Source organism: Eutrigla gurnardus, assembly GCF_963514095.1.
Source record: "Eutrigla gurnardus genome assembly, chromosome: 22".
In the NCBI taxonomy this organism is placed as follows: Eukaryota; Metazoa; Chordata; class Actinopteri; order Perciformes; family Triglidae; genus Eutrigla; species Eutrigla gurnardus.
In genome coordinates, this window is record NC_139933.1 from 6,414,771 (window position 1) to 6,430,236 (window position 15,466).

The 15,466-nt window shown below is 42.8% G+C and overlaps 4 protein-coding genes across 5 annotated transcripts; 1 reads left to right on the plus strand and 3 right to left on the minus strand.

The window, feature by feature from the left end:
* Positions 1–1,702: 1,702 nt before the first annotated feature.
* Positions 1,703–3,658, minus strand: hmx3b (H6 family homeobox 3b). The gene is made up of 2 exons (XM_084040148.1): positions 2,744–3,658; positions 1,703–2,450 (listed from the first exon to the last, which is right to left on the minus strand). The coding sequence occupies exons 1-2, from the start codon at positions 3,021–3,023 to the stop codon at positions 1,864–1,866; spliced, it is 867 nt and encodes a 288-aa protein (XP_083896274.1). The 5' UTR covers positions 3,024–3,658; the 3' UTR covers positions 1,703–1,863.
* An 872-nt stretch (positions 3,659–4,530) lies between these two features.
* acadsb (acyl-CoA dehydrogenase short/branched chain) lies at positions 4,531–9,570 on the minus strand. Its single transcript, XM_084039434.1, has 11 exons — positions 9,439–9,570; positions 8,978–9,140; positions 8,797–8,897; positions 8,498–8,704; positions 8,227–8,397; positions 7,866–7,991; positions 7,696–7,788; positions 7,210–7,299; positions 6,986–7,123; positions 6,330–6,429; positions 4,531–5,833 (listed from the first exon to the last, which is right to left on the minus strand). The coding sequence occupies exons 1-11, from the start codon at positions 9,469–9,471 to the stop codon at positions 5,757–5,759; spliced, it is 1,299 nt and encodes a 432-aa protein (XP_083895560.1). The 5' UTR covers positions 9,472–9,570; the 3' UTR covers positions 4,531–5,756.
* A 257-nt stretch (positions 9,571–9,827) lies between these two features.
* Positions 9,828–12,054, plus strand: LOC311032554 (zinc finger protein Pegasus-like). 2 transcript variants are annotated; one of them, XM_084039436.1, is made up of 4 exons: positions 9,828–9,838; positions 10,161–10,314; positions 10,403–10,591; positions 10,913–12,054. In XM_084039436.1, the coding sequence occupies exons 2-4, from the start codon at positions 10,179–10,181 to the stop codon at positions 11,824–11,826; spliced, it is 1,239 nt and encodes a 412-aa protein (XP_083895562.1). In that variant the 5' UTR covers positions 9,828–9,838; positions 10,161–10,178; the 3' UTR covers positions 11,827–12,054. The 2 variants fall into 2 exon arrangements, with proteins under 2 accessions (XP_083895562.1, XP_083895561.1); XM_084039435.1 differs by lacking the exon at positions 9,828–9,838 and adding an exon at positions 9,947–9,973.
* A 130-nt stretch (positions 12,055–12,184) lies between these two features.
* Positions 12,185–14,694, minus strand: pstk (phosphoseryl-tRNA kinase). The gene is made up of 6 exons (XM_084039437.1): positions 14,377–14,694; positions 13,753–14,008; positions 13,172–13,373; positions 12,996–13,071; positions 12,809–12,902; positions 12,185–12,709 (listed from the first exon to the last, which is right to left on the minus strand). Exons 1-6 carry the CDS (start codon positions 14,596–14,598, stop codon positions 12,492–12,494), a joined length of 1,068 nt encoding a protein of 355 aa, XP_083895563.1. The 5' UTR covers positions 14,599–14,694; the 3' UTR covers positions 12,185–12,491.
* Positions 14,695–15,466: the final 772 nt, after the last annotated feature.

A 15,466-nucleotide genomic window follows, 5' to 3' on the forward strand; every position in this document is an offset into this window, starting at 1 on the left:
AGGCTCCGGTGGACGCTGATTGGTTGAGACAAATGGTCAAATTCCCGCCTGGCCATATCATTGGCTGATATAACTGCAGGGATATTTCCGTTGTTTCGGAGCAAATCACATGACACAGGAGTCTCTCTCCCTCCCTCCCTCTCCTTCCCACCCTCTCTCTCTCACGCTGGTATTTTCAGAGTGTGTATTAGGAGGCCTGGGTGTGTCTTTTATTCTACCTTAAAAACACTAAGATGTACCACAATAACAAAAACAGCATACAGAGCGATTATCGTCGCCTACTACAACAAAGTAAGAACATCTTACAATAGGAATATGCATGTTTCATCATATCAGCTCTTATGGCTTATAGGTTATTGTATGATATGTGTCTGTAGGCTATAGAACCTTAATTCATAATATTTGTGTGTGGAAAAATGCATATTCCTATTGAAGAGAACTTTGCGCAAAATAGGCCACATTGTCTTCCAGGCAGTCCTCTCTCATACGCCAACAAATACATATATAAATAAATAAGTCACCATTCTAAAGATAAAATAACATTAACATGCGTCAAAATTGAATGACTGAGTCTAGACGTTTTAATCCCTTGCTTTCGCCTATTACTTGGCGGTATCTTAATCTAGTTTTTCTATTATAATTTGTTATATTCACAATTATTTGTTATTTAAGAAAATGCTGCAATTAATAGTCCTATAGCAGCGTGTTAATATATGTAGCTAAAATATGTCCTAAACACTTCCATAAAACAGTTCGTCAAATTATGTTAAAATTAGGCTACCACTGTGCAAAATGTCTCAAATCATCAGAATAAATAGCCATCATTAATTATGCCGTCTGTTAAAAATGTTTGTATTTTACTCTGGAACACCACCATCTCTGCAGACCCTCAATGTGCCGAAGTGTCTCGTTTTAAAAAAGAAAATCGGGGGGAAAACATCTCTCCATCCTCGCTTGACAACTTTAGGACGCGGCTTAAATGAATGACTCCTTTTCCATGTACATCACAATTATATCAAGGACAGATATAGATACATTTCTTTTTGGAACGATTTTTTTACTGAGTGTAAGACCATATAATATACATAATTTGAATAACAATATCAGAGAAAACACATACACAAAAAACAGAGGCTATTTTTGGCTTTTTGCATGGCTTTTAAATTACCGGCAAAACATTACGTCATAAAAACAAATGCCTATTACCTGCAGCTTTTCGGGGATTTTTTTTTTAAGGATGACATGATTGTCTTCACTATTACAAAGAGAGAGAGAGAGAAAAAAAGAGATGTTTCCTGTAAAAGTGAACAAAGGTGACAAAAGCTGGTAGCCTAATGTGAAGCCAACATTATTGCACAATATTGGAAAATATCAAAATAATAAATTTCACATGTTTTGCTACAAACACTGACACACATCTCTGTAAAATACATATGGACAGTCAACCCTGTTCAAAACAAGTTCTTCCCCTCCCAAATTGAATACATTAAATTATATTCACCCACTTTTGAGCATGAAACATTTTCACCAATAATAATAATAATAATAATAATAATAATAATAATAATAATAATAATAATAACAAGAATAAGAATAAGAATTTTCGACTGCCCCCCCGTAACACCAATTTTAATTGTGGCTGCAATAGGGACTGAATTGCTCAATGACGCTTTAGCAGAATAATATATTATGACATATAATAATAATAATAATAATAATAATAATAATAATAATAATAATAATAATAATAATAATAATAATAACATGACCTAACATTGTGTCCGTTGAATCTACAAAATATACAAAATTCCAACAATGAAGGTCACTGTCATTTAAAAACATATGTACAGACGACAGTCAGCGTTAAACGGGCCTCAGCAGCGGGACGGGGTGGGAATAGTACATGTGGTGGGGGAAAGCCAGGAGCGACTGGCCGCCCGGTGAGTTGGGGCCCCCGGCCGTTTCTGTGGCTCCGTTCTCGTGGTAAAGTATGGGGACCCGCACAATCCTCTGCGCCGCCGCGTGGCTCAGGTTGGCCGCCTCCAGCTCCGCGGCCAGCTGCCTCTTCCACTTATTCCTCCGGTTCTGGAACCAGATCTTCACCTGCGTCTCGGTCAGGTGCAGGGACGCGGCCAGGCCCGCCCTCTCCGAGCTGCTCAGGTAGCGCTTTATGTCGAAGGTGGACTCCAGCTGGAAGACCTGACTCCTGGAAAACACCGTGCGCGTCTTCTTCTTCCGACAGGGCTTCCTCTCGGAGTCCAGCTCGTCCGTTTTCCTCCGCCAGTCGTCCTCCTGCTCGGTGTCTTTCTTTGGCTCTTCCGAGTCACTTTCGTCCAGCGCGATGTCGTCGTCGGCGCTCTCCTCCTTGGCATCCTGGTCGCTCTTTTGGAGATCCGGGGAGCGTCTGTCCGCTGCCGGTGATGCCTCCCTCAGGTTGGCCTTCTCAGACCCTGCAGGGGAAAACAACTGCGTTTAAATTTGACCCTCAAAGCAATTAAAGGGGTGATAATCAAAGGAAAAAACTATTTCAATTGCATTCAGTTTAATTGTGGAATATGTGACCTTTTATCTTGATATTGACGTTTAGTTTATGAGCGTAATTCCTTAGAATTCATGCCATATTTTAAATCGGTTATTCGTGATGTGACATATCTTTGCAATACAACTGATTTAAATTCACATTTCCCCAGACCAAAAACACATCAGTTCCCACACCAGCAGAGTGAAAGTTAATGGTATTTACCCGCAGTCCTCAGATGAGTCCCGAGCGTGTACGGGTACCACCAGGTGGACGCTCTCTCCAAATACTGCGCGGATAGTCCAATTCTCTGTGTGGGCAACTCAAACCGAGGGAAAGACAGGTCGCCGAGGCGAGAGAAGAAGCTGCCCTCGAACACTCCTTTGGACGAGCCGAGGAAGCTTTTCGGCTTCGCGGGTTTGTCTTCGATGTTCAGCAGGTTCTTTATGGAGAACGGCGAGTCTTTTGCGGGTTGGCGAGTCTCTTGCGCGTCAGAGTCTGCCATCACCGTTCAGGCTACTGTCCGATGTGGATCACCATCAAAACTTATGTAGGGGAGGGAAAAAAAAAACACCTGAAAAAGATGATGTTGTTTTGTTGAAAACAAGTAGAGAGAGAGAGAGAGAAAGGGGGGAGAGAAAGAAAAAAAACGCTCCTGGTGATGATCAAAGTGAGAGCTCAGAGATCACTGCGTCAAACTTGCGCTGGATTGTAATGATGGAATAAAAAAATGCCATCCGAGTTAAAACGCGCTCGGTCTCTGCTATTGGGCAGGTACAATAGCAAATGGGATTTGAGATGAAACCGCGAGGGGCTGTGACGAGAATAGACTCCACACACACACCCCCAAAGAAAAAAAAAGAAAAAAAAAGGCCGCGCAAGCGTTTTGGCTTCAGGCTCAACAGTACGCACCACTTATCATCCAATTAGATTAAAGAGCAGAATGTCTCGCAATCACCTGTCAGTAAATTGAATAAACGGTCCGGGGGATTATCGCACCTCGACGTGGCCTTGGCACAAATACGCAAATAAAGCACATTTTACGCACCATTGTAAACCACCGAAAACATCAAATAAATCCATTAATCTTAGTCCTTAAAGCACACAAATGATAAAATATGATAAAACATGTCTTTGTTTTGACTTTGGTGAACTCTGTAACCTGCCGAGGAACGACGTCATCCACCTGTTGTTGTTTTCTTCTTCACCTGTGTGCAACAGGAAGGCACCTGCATCAGAGCTCATTGGCTTCAGTGTAATTGTATTAGTCAGGAAGTGCTACAGGCAGACGTCAAATTGAATGCTTACCACTGTGATAAAGGCTTTCCAAATCAGCTGTGTGCAAAAGCCTGCAAGGGGCAGCAGGTGATGTAACGGGGGGGGATGACACAACAGAGTTTCTGTCACATATTAATGCCGGTGCTCGGATGCAGCACATTACATCTGACGTGTGTGATAAAATGTGGTCACGTCAGACGATAAGGCAGCAGATTAAATGCACATTTATAAGCCATCAAACTGCTTTTCTCTTCAGATTGAATTAAGCATGTTTGAGACTTCATCGTATGGGAAAGGCAGGATGAATCCTGGATTTGTTAACCCAACGACTGGCCTTTTGAATGTGCTTTTAGAAACTCCTAAAGGAAACATGTCAAACAGCCTTTGGATATGGATTTTTCTTGTTTTTTTTTTTGGAACCAATTGAATTTGCTCAACCTGCAAACATGCAGCCTGTCCTTTTAGCTCGTGGAGCGCTCTCCAGCTCTAAAGGACAACGCTGTGTTTAGTGAAAAGCTACTTGAATCCCTGCATAATTAGAGGTCTCATGGCTGTGTTAAAGATGGGGGCGGAGAACGAGGCTAGTTGAGCTGCTGCCAATGCAAAGTGAAAAGCAACTAGCCGTGTTTTCATCAGATTATGTTCATTAAACGAGGGGGGGGGGGGGGGATTGCACAATAGATGGGAATAAGTCAGAGTGGATCACATGGGGGGGGGGGACAAAGTATCAGTGATGCAAATGCAGGCGTGTTTTCATTTTTTGTCTTTTTTAATGATTTTTGAAACATGGTGCAGATCTTATTTGTAACATACCCAACAGTAACAACCCACGCCGAAAAGAAGTCAAATACTGGTGTGTATTCAACAGGTGACACTGAATATTTATCACGCATTCATCAGTTCATTAAAAGCATTTTTTTTACAATGCTAAACTGACTTTGACAACACGGAGGGTGTTTTTTCTCAGTGTAATGATGAAATCAAAGGAGATTAGTCTGTTTTACTCTTCTGTGCAAGAGACTGGGGGCATCAAAGGGATGCATATTGTTAAGTAATGTCAGTGATTAATGGCTTTATGGTAAATTGATACCATGCGTGATTCATTTTTACAAGGGGTCTGGGACTTAAAGGTCTGTATTATCTGACGGCAGCCTGTCTGCGTTGTGTAAAACAATAGACCTCATTGGATTTGTAATCAATCTCACCTGAAAAAATGATCAGTGAGTCAATTAGGCAAGGCAGGCTCTTTTCATCTGAAGCACCGGCGTAATTAAACCCATATGAAATATCATTAGAGGTGACAGGCTGTTAAATGACGTGGGAATTGACTGCTCTCTCAGTGAGAAGCTGCCTGGGCTGCTGTGGTGTGGAGAATGCCGCCATCTAGTGACATAACTTGGTACTACGCTGCCTAAGATACACCAGGAAAGCTGGTCAATTGCACTACAGACTACTTCCTATTTATTGATGATGATAAAACGATTGCTACATTGCTCTATATGTATAATCTCTTTATGTACAGTATCTATGGAGCATATAAGCAAGTGAAATGCTATAATTAACCTATTTGACGGTGGCCTTCGAACACGCCACACTTTTGAGTGATCGAGCTCAGTCATAGCCGACCCCCCTGAAGGCACTGAAACATCCGAATAAAATCCCGATCAACATCTTTCACAATTCTCGTACTGAAACATGTGAATGAGTTATCTTAAACTGACATGATTCATCACCATATCTCACAATAAGAAGAAGAGCTACAGACAAGACCAGAGGACCATTAAAATCAGGAGTGCCAACTAAACAGTAGTAAAAATTGACAATAAAGCTATAACTGCAACAAAACTCTAGAAACACTAATGCAGATCTACAGGAATCCCACCCCCAGAGTCATCTCAGGAAAAGAAAAAAGGGAGTGTTAACACAGGTGTGCCATCCATCAGGCTCCGGTCGGATGGTTTCAGTGATCGTACTCCTTATCAATGAACTTGGCCATCGTGGATAGCTGAACGTTTGTTGTACCCTCATAAATGGTACCTGCACATGGAGATAAACCAAAGCATTAGAATTAATGCGTGTCGGACAAACAAGTTTTTGTGAAAATCCCCTGCATAGCGCGCCAATCAGGAGACAAGGCGGCTCATTATCCGGCTCAGTATGCGGGTGCTTCAGCTGGAAGACGGTGGCGATGACAGGAAAAGTGACATTTTGCCCCGGCAGGTTCCTTGGCTGTGTGTTGGTATAATGGCACTCTGAGGGCTTGGATAAGGGGGGAGGGGAGGGGGGGATTCCTGCAGTGTCCGATTACAGCCACTGCCATCTGCCCTTTCTCTCCGCCCCACTCTGGTCCAATCACAAACAACTACACCTGACCTGCCTGCAGCCCTTGTGTGTTGTGTCATTTCCCACATTGTAGCTTTAGTCACAGTTACTTAAACCAGCTCTAATATCAACAACAATCTAACAGACAGTGTCAACAACGTGTCAATGTACAGTTGTGCATAACGTCACGTGCTATACATGTCATGCTCACCGATTTTACAGTCTCTGTAGTATTTCTCTATGGGGTAGTCTTTGGTGAAGCCTACTCCTCCCATCCATTCGATGCATTTAGATGTGGTGAGGGTTGCAACCTGAGGGGGAAAAAATATCACATTTTGACTCTTATCCTTTCCCATAGACACTAAAATATACATTAATACCATCACACCTGTCTCCATGTTACATTAACGCACGTTTGGGACTATGTCTCAGTATATTATACTTCGTACATTTGTACATTCCTTGGACAATTTTTAATAGTATTTCTTCGTGTTTATTGTATTTGTTTTCTATGGTTTATTGATTTTTGCGTTACTTGCATTTACTTTTTATTATAATTTCTCTTGCCAGGTTTATATTATGCGCCAATACAACAAAGAAAATTCCTTGTATTTGAAAACATCATTGCCATTCTGATTCTGATATTATAGGATTTTAATTCAACCAGGAAGATGTTTCACTGAGACGGAAACTATCGTTTGCTGGCCAAGACAGCAGCACGTAGAATAGAATCAAGGCTCAACAACACAGATGGGTTAAGAGAGATTATCGAGAAAGAAAATGCAAAACACAAAAAAAACAAATCACAATATATCCTAGAAATACACACAAACATTTCAAAAATGGTCAGTAAATCATGAAGCTCACCTCTGCGGTGAAGTACTTCGCCATGCAGGCCTCCTTGATGAAAGGTCTCCCTGCTTCCTTCAGACGAGCGGCGTTGTACGTCAGCAGCCGAGCAGCTTCGATCTGTGTTGCTACGTGGGCGATTTGGTGCTGCATGCCCTGGAATACAAACAGAAGGACACAAGAACACATTGAACACACTGGTCTCGTCATGTGAAAACGTGGGAATCTACTGTGATTTTTACCTGGAAGTCAAAGATGCGTTTTCCAAACTGCACTCTCTGCCGGGTGTACGGGATCGTGTGGTCGAAGCAACCCTGTGCCAGGCCAAGCATCTGAAAGATACAGAGATACAAAGTTAGCAGCATTTCCATTTCACACTTTGTATTCTTGAATAGAGCACATTTATCTGTTTTTAAGTGTATAATAATAATAATAATACATTTATATATGAAGTGCTTTCCATCAAAGTGCTGTACAACAACAAGAATATAAGAGTAAAAACGATAAATTAAAAACAGTAAAATAAAAATAAAGAACAGTTCAGTAAAAACAAGAACAATCCAGAAAAAAATATTCACAGTAAAATTACAATAAAAAAAATAAAAATAAATAAACAAGCAGATCTTTCGCTTGGCTTTAAATGTATAGAACGCCTGTCTGATGTCGAGAGGCAGACTCTTCCACAGACTTGGTGCATTTTATCACTAAAATAAAAAAAAACGGTTTACCTGTGCAGCGATTCCAATCCGGCCCTCGTTTAACATTCCGATAGCGTACTTGTATCCGTGACCGATCTGGCCCAAAATGTTCTTCTCTGGTACCTACAATGAAAAGCTCAAAGTTAGTAAAAGCCGGGTTGTGCCGTAGGTTCACGCTGGTCCCAGGTGTTTGGTTGTACCTTGACGTTGTCCAAGTTGAGCGGGCAGGTGGAGGACGCACGCAGGCCGAGCTTGTTCTCCTTCTTGCCGACCTCGAGTCCCTCGGTGTCGCTGTCCACGATGAAGCAGGTGATGCCTCTGTATCCCTGTCGAGTGAGTTTGTCTTAACATTTCAGGCACACTTTTTGTTGAGTTAGAGAGACATTAGAATTATCGTTTTGGATAACATATATGTGGTATTTCACAGTTGAATTGCATTTAAACAGGGGAAATCCGATGTGAGATGATGATATACTTTATATTATATTGCTATATAAGTTGTGATTCTTTCTTTTTTTGGCTGACGAGGAAACAAGAATAGAAAGATGAGCATTGACTCACAGCAGAGGGGTCTACATTTGCCATCACTAGGAATACACCCGCGTGCTCTGCGTTGCTGATCCACATCTTGGATCCATTGATGACGTAATAGTCTTTGTGTTTTTCAGCACGCGTCTTCAGAGAGAACGCGTCGCTCCCCGACTCGGCTTCGGAGAGGCAGAAGCTTCCGACCTGTGTGACATGACACGGCGTATAAGGACGTGTGAAATATACACAGCTAGTCAAGAGATCTACAGCATCAAGTGGATCACCGTTTTGTCAAGTTGCTCACCATGTCAGTTGACAGTCGGCTGAGGTACCGCTCTTTCTGAGCTGCTGTGCCCAGTTTGGCAAACAGCGTGTTGATCAGTGTGTTCTGGATGTCGCAGAGCACGGCTATGGAGGGGTCCACCTTTGCCAGCTCCTCAATGACCAGAATGGAGGAGAAGAAGGTGGAGCCAGTGCCGTTGTAGTCTGGGTCAATCTCAATGCCCATGAGCTGTAAAATATATATATATTAATACTGGATAGAACAAAACCACAGAAACTGACTTAAATAAAAGGTGTTAGACATTTAAAATAACTACGTACACCCTGTTCGAAGAGAGATTTGATCACTTCCTCATCCATGGCAGAAATGTCATCCATCTTTGACACAAGTGGAGCGATGCGCTCTTGTGCATATTTTTTAACTGTCAAAGAACAAGATGTTTTAGTGTTGTAGAAACCCTGTCTTCAGCTGCTGTAGAAGCCATGAAAACCACCAACTCACCGGCTTCCCTCATCATGCTCTCCTCCTCTGAATATGTCTGGAGGGGGGCGAAGGAGACCACCCCAGCTGCCTGGTCTGAGGTCACATCTACGGCAGGATTGGAGGACCCGCTCCTCCATCCAGCCTGGCGTGCAACCCATGGTCTGGAGATCTGTCTGCACGACTGAAAACAGGACAGGACAACAGTGAAAATGTCGATCTCCTTATTTGGGTAAATGCGCACTTTGACGTCGACCATCATTCAACACTAACGTTAAGTTAATTAATTATTTCACTGATCAATAAGCTGCCGGTTTTGTTGAGTAAGTTACTACATGCTAGCGTTAGCCATCCGTTAGCTAGAAACGTCGCCGGAGGTTACGTTACGCAAAATCAAGGATAGCGGATTGCTTCAGTCGGAAAATACAGTATATTAAACTGGGCAAATGTTTAATAAACGTGACACCGATATGCAGTTTTACCTTTGAGAAAGTCCTGAACAGCGACGCAGCCATTGGGAAGGATAGTTACACAGTACTGTTTACATACGCGCACACGTATTACGTTCCATAAAATCTGGAGGGTACGTCCAAAAGAGCCGTGCTGCCTTCAAGTGCCCCTCGTGCTAACGAGTTATTTAAGCACCGCACATGAATTTCAATCTGCCACAATCTTTATCAGTATGTTTAAACAAAAGGAAACAACGCGATTTGATGTGTTTGAAATGAAGGTTAGTTTTGAAGTGGTGACTTTTTTTATACGATACAAAAAAACCAAACTTAAAGCAGATTTCGAGGCGTTTCAAGCGTTCTTGCACATAAGCGATATTTTACGATAGTACCCAAAGGCAACAGTTGCGTTTGGGGGGACACGGAACAAAAGGTATCAGCTAAAACGGAAGCTTTCACCTCTTAACACTTCTAGTTAGACACTTTATACCCAGGGCCCACTTTTCACACTTGTCTGTGCTTACCGATAATGTCACTTAGACGCTGAAAGGTAAGGATGGCGTTAAAGGTATGTCAATAATAGTGAAAATTGCTTTGAGGGTCTAGCTAGCTTGGCGACGTTAGCGTTGTTGCTAATAGCTACGAAGAACAGCAACATATTTCCTAGGCATCTACGTTAGCTAAGGTACTGTGGGGGAACAAAGCAGAGCTGTCACACATCTGACTGTCATCTCATCTCCTCTGGGTCGTTTCAGCTTCAACACAGACGGAGCATGGAAGAGATAAAAACCGAGCCCGTGGATTTTGTGAAGGAATTCCAGGAATACCTGACTCAGCAAACCCAACATGTCAACATGATATCGGGCTCTGTTTGCGGAGAGAAGGAGTCAGGGGAGCCGTTTCAAGCCGGTGGGAAAACGGAGCACAATAACACCGCACAGCGACATGATGTGTGAACATACGTTATCAGTTATGTTATTGTGCCTTTGCTCCGTAGTTGCCCCCAGGAGTGAGCAGAACGGCCTGGACCCACCGTCCGTGGAGGTGAGCCTGCCGATGGAGGATGGGACGGATGTGCAGATCGACGGCCTGGAGAGGACCTGCGATGGAAAGTACAAATGCAGCTATTGCAGCTATGCCAATAAGGGAATGGCTCGTTTAATAGAGCACATCCGCATCCACACAGGTCAGTGTTTACCCTCCACCCATGCATTAAGACAACACCATGCCTAAACACTGCAATAAGGTCATGCAAACATACTGGAAATGTTCCTTGTTATCAACCTCTGTAACAACTGTATATCATCTCCATGTCTGTTTTCTCACATACATTCATTAGACATTCAAGGATAAAATTTTGGAATAATATTGGCCCTTTTTTTTTGTTTATATAACCATCTCCTGCACACATTCATTGAGCATACAGCCTCCTAGCTATTTACACAGTAAAATACGCTTAGTAATATCAATATTATAACTGCAATTATATCATGTGATTGTCACCCAGGAGAAAAGCCTCATCGCTGCCAGCTGTGCCCGTTTGCCTCGGCGTACGAGCGCCACTTGGAAGCCCATATGCGCTCACACACGGGAGAGAAGCCGTACAAATGTGACCTCTGTGCCTTCCGCTGCAGTGACCGTAGCAACCTGTCGCACCACCGCCGCCGCCGCCACAAGCTCCTGCCCACCAGGGCCGTCCGCTCTCCTTTCTCCAACAAAAGGATGTTGGGCTCTCTGCAGAAGAGGACAGGCACGTTGGGCTTCAGCAGGCGACTGCTCATCAACTACAACCCTCCCTCCGTTGGAATGCCAAAGTCAGATTACCTGAATGACTTGTCTCACAAGATCCACCACAATATCAATAGCAGTGAGTACAAGAATCACCCCAAGGTGGACGAGCACGACGGTTGCAAAAGAGTTGCTAATGGTTTGACTTTCAATAACCCACCGGACCAGCTGAATACGCTTGCAGGCCAGTTAGCCGACCTTCATCCCGGGTCTCAGTCTCCTGCGTTCCAAGACAGGGAGTCCTTAAACGATGAGAAGCCCGTCCTCTTACAGCAGATCTCTACATGTTCAAATGGAGTGCAGACTTCACCGTATAAACATGAATCTCCCACCGCGGGCCATGGGAGGTGCAGTCCCGTTCCTGGCCTCGGCTTTGAGAACAGCCTGAACACTCTCGGTGCGAGCGTTGGCGACAACCAGCCGGGCACGCCTACTTCCCTGACCACACCGGACCAACAGCCCTCAAATAGATGCCAGCACTGTGATATTCACTTTCTTGACAATATCCTCTACACTATTCACATGGGCTGCCATGGCTACGAGCATCCATTCCAGTGCAACATCTGTGGCCACATGTGCGTGGACAAATATGACTTTTCATGCCATTTTGCCCGTGGGCAACATAAAAAGTGATTCCAATTGACATGGATGCATATGGATTCTTAGCACCTGGCTTTCTGTATATTTGCTTGTATAGCATCTAAATATGATGGCACTGATTCACATTTAATATTTCTGTTGTGTACAGTTTACTTTTCCATTTTATACTCTGTAGCCTTACTGCAGTCCTACATGGCTTTGGGCTTTTCATATTGGTTTTGGATTGATGTGTACATACATTAGACAAACTAACAAACGTATTGAATATACACTATATGTACAATATGAGACATTGAATAGAGTGCCAACAGTATTTAACACATTTCACTGTGAGAAACTGAAACTTTCAAAGACTGGTCGCTAAATTGGCTCGTTTTCTGTTCAAATTAAAAGCTAGACTCGTTATAATCCTGCGTGCTGTTCTTATTTATACCTCACTCTGTAGACTGCAGATTTCAGTCAAATCAATCATGAATCATTTAGACAGATTTCAATAGTTTTTCTCCTCCTTTTTATATTTATAAGTTGCCCTGAATAGTAGAATTAATGTAGTTGAAGGTTTTTCGCTACAACAATACATGTTCTTCCTTTGCCGTAATTCAAATTTACATTTAATTAAATACAATGTCAGTCATTCTCTTGTGACTTTTGATGCAATTAAATCTGCTTTTGTGAAAATTCAAGAAAAAAAAAAATGGTCATTCGTTTCCATTCATGATTCTCAAGAGGATTTCCTTTTTCTCGTGCTCAAAAACGTCCACTGCCCTTTTCACCACGCGCTCTACATCAATGTCCTCCTCTTGAGGCAAAGACGCTTCCTGAAACAACTGTTTTCGCAGGTTGTGAAGAAATGTTGCTTTGGATTCATTCAGCTGAGCAGCCAAAGACCTCATGTGCTCGGCGGGTACTTGATTCTCTAGAATTAAGATGAAAAAAAAAAAAAGAATCATAATCAACATTGGGCTTCAAAGTCAAAAAGTCAAAATGTATAGAATTAATGAAGTTCACAACTGACCTTTGGCCGTCTTCATGGCTTCAGTTATATGGCGTCGACAGGCCTGGTCACTTTGGTGAACCGCACTATTTGCACATTTCAGGCGGTCCGCCTCCTGCACGTTATTAGACCACAACATAATTAGATTCTGCAGTTGCATTTCTAAAGTCCACTATTAATAGATTTGAAGGGCACTGCATTGGCAAACCTTTTGTTCAGTGTTGTCCTCAGTCGGGCTCAGCGGGTTGCTCAGTGCCGAGGAGATCAACTCCATCACCCTCTGGCTGACAGGAAGAGGAAGAGAAAAAGACAGAGGCAACCCATGAATACTTGATTCACGTGTGCACATTTAAGCGCTAATAACTGCTTATTCCGCTGCCTTACATGTCACATTGGGACAAATCCTCCGTTGTGTTGGGTGAAAGGCTGTTTGTCTCCCATGAATTCTTCTGTGGATTTGGAGGCCCCAGACGCTTCCCCATCTCCAATATCACCTCGGTGGGAATGGGTTCAGTCCTGCACTGGTTTCTGCTGATGCAGGACTCCAGATCACACTGCAGATACACTTGGCAGAAACCCAGTGAATCTGAAAAAGACAAAAATTTAATTCAGCCAAAGGGAAATATGGTTTTGGGTGTTTTATCCCACAGTTTTTACAATGATATGTTTCTTACTTGCAGTCATGAAACTTACTTGAGATCAGGAATTCATCATAGTAAACATTAAGTTGCCTTTAAATTGATCAGAGCTATGTTCTTGTGTTTCAAGGCAAAGATTTTGCTTGCAGGACGCTCCAATCTTCTAATATTTAATGGTTTCCATAGGTTTAAGATATAAAACCAATATAAGAGCTTACAAAACAGCTTTTGTAATGTAAGCATATAAAATATATTTGTACATATGGGGCTAAAACGTGCACAACTACCATTATGTTATGAACATGCTGTAGAGAAAGAAGTGCTTACACTTTCTTGCAAGTTGGTACACTTCATATCTCATGCTTGGATAGTAGAAGTTGTCATCCAGTAGAAGGAGAAGTGGTGCCTGGCCGGCCCGTGAGCTGTCCGAAGCTTCAGGCTGCAGCAGAGCTCCAAAGCATCGTTCCCACGCAGCCCCGTTGATCTGACGGCGGTCCGGCAGCTCTGCCAAACCTGGAGGTTTCGCTAAGAAATCCTCAACGCACCGCAAAACCTCTTGTCTGTGTAACTTCCATTCAGTGTGCTAGAAATAGAGACACAATAACAGTTAAGCAATAAATATGAACTTGATACTTTGGCACCTTATAGTGAATACATGTGTATTTATTTATCTTTTGGTCTATTCAAAGTCAGAACAGTGTTATATCATCTCCTACGATACTGATGCAAAACTTTGCTTAAATGTCCATATATTATCCTCAGAATACAAGTATTGTATTGTTACTCCCGACACTACAACTCCCAATGTTAACATCATATTTCTAGTTTACAGTTAAAGATTATTGTTAACGTTACAGGAAAAGTCCAAATATATTACATTGTGCTATTCTACTGTCAACCCCGGATTTGGGGTCGCTATAGATGGGACAAATCGAGCTCTGCCGTCTTTACCATTTCGTGCCCTTTGACACCGTCGTCCGCCACCCTGGTCTGAAAGGCCCGTTCTGGGATCAGGTCATCGTACGTCACCACACCGGCTCTCCATCCCCGCCGTGCAGCGGTGCCGAGGACCTCGCGGGCCAGCGTGGATTTCCCCGCAGCAGGGAGCCCGCAGAGGACACACAGACAGGCCGGAGCCCGGCCGCCGCCCCCCCCGGCGTCCTCTGCTGCCATGTTCTACCGGAGAGTCGCTTTAAAAACTCATCTTCTTTTATACGTCGTAGCAATGAGCGGTTGCCATGGTGGTTTGGAGTTGACAGCTAACTTCCGCATTATGGTGCGTCAAAACGGAAGGAAGACACGTTACTTCCGGCCGTTCTCATTTCAAAATAAAATAGGGCGAAAGCAAGAGAGACATTTATTTATTTATTTATGGTCAGATATGCCATTTATGACTGTGGTTGTGGCCCAGTGAGCTCAGTAACTATATACATATTAGGAAGGTGCATAGGAAGTTATGCAAATGGTGTAGCCAAGAGACAGTCCAATATTATTTTCAGAGCTGTAGGATATGTCACACCAATGTGTGCCTTGTTAAGGACTGTTGCCAAAACTTTGGGTCAGAACCCCCTTAAGACACCCTTGAAAAAAAGTAAGAGGTCACAAGATACTTTTTTCTTTTTTTACAAAAAAATAATATTTCTTATTTCTTAGGGAAGGATCACAGCTCACATCCACACTGAAGCTATGATAAGGGATCATACTGTAAGTAGACACTGATTTTTTTTGCCAGTATGAGGACAATAGACTGATCGGAAAGGAAGTTACACTCCTGATTCCTGAAAGGGCTGATCTATGCCCAGGAGCATGCATATACTGTTCTTATTCCGGGAGAGCAGTGATGCATCTAGAAGAGTCTAAACTGTCAAAACTAACTGATGATTGATAAGGACACGAACAAGGAAATAGATTTTCACTTCAAGGACATTGCCATAATTCTTCGAATAACTTAATGACAAAGCAAAAAGCAAAGCCACTGCAGTACATTTGATTGCTTCCGATAGAACAGGAGTGTTCCTACATTTCCAAGAAACACACATTC

What these genes read in the sequence shown, in the direction of transcription:
- hmx3b (XM_084040148.1), bottom strand. Translation starts at nt 3,023, where the DNA reads ATGGCAGACTCTGACGCGCAAGAGACTCGCCAACCCGCAAAAGACTCG. An exon ending in GACTCATCTGAGGACTGCGG is followed by an intron (nt 2,451 to 2,743) that starts GTAAATACCATT and finishes TTTCCCCTGCAG; the next exon opens with GGTCTGAGAAGGCCAACCTG.
- acadsb (XM_084039434.1), bottom strand. Translation starts at nt 9,471, where the DNA reads ATGGCTGCGTCGCTGTTCAGGACTTTCTCAAAG. An exon ending in GCCGACTGTCAACTGACATG is followed by an intron (nt 8,398 to 8,497) that starts GTGAGCAACTTG and finishes CATGTCACACAG; the next exon opens with GTCGGAAGCTTCTGCCTCTC. An exon ending in GGATTGGAATCGCTGCACAG is followed by an intron (nt 7,300 to 7,695) that starts GTAAACCGTTTT and finishes TGTATCTTTCAG; the next exon opens with ATGCTTGGCCTGGCACAGGG.
- LOC311032554 (XM_084039435.1), top strand. An exon ending in AGGGGAGCCGTTTCAAGCCG is followed by an intron (nt 10,315 to 10,402) that starts GTGGGAAAACGG and finishes TTTGCTCCGTAG; the next exon opens with TTGCCCCCAGGAGTGAGCAG. An exon ending in GCACATCCGCATCCACACAG is followed by an intron (nt 10,592 to 10,912) that starts GTCAGTGTTTAC and finishes ATTGTCACCCAG; the next exon opens with GAGAAAAGCCTCATCGCTGC.
- pstk (XM_084039437.1), bottom strand. Translation starts at nt 14,598, where the DNA reads ATGGCAGCAGAGGACGCCGGGGGGGGCGGCGGCCGGGCTCCGGCCTGT. An exon ending in GTACCAACTTGCAAGAAAGT is followed by an intron (nt 13,374 to 13,752) that starts GTAAGCACTTCT and finishes TGTCTTTTTCAG; the next exon opens with ATTCACTGGGTTTCTGCCAA. An exon ending in GATTTGTCCCAATGTGACAT is followed by an intron (nt 13,072 to 13,171) that starts GTAAGGCAGCGG and finishes TCTTCCTGTCAG; the next exon opens with CCAGAGGGTGATGGAGTTGA.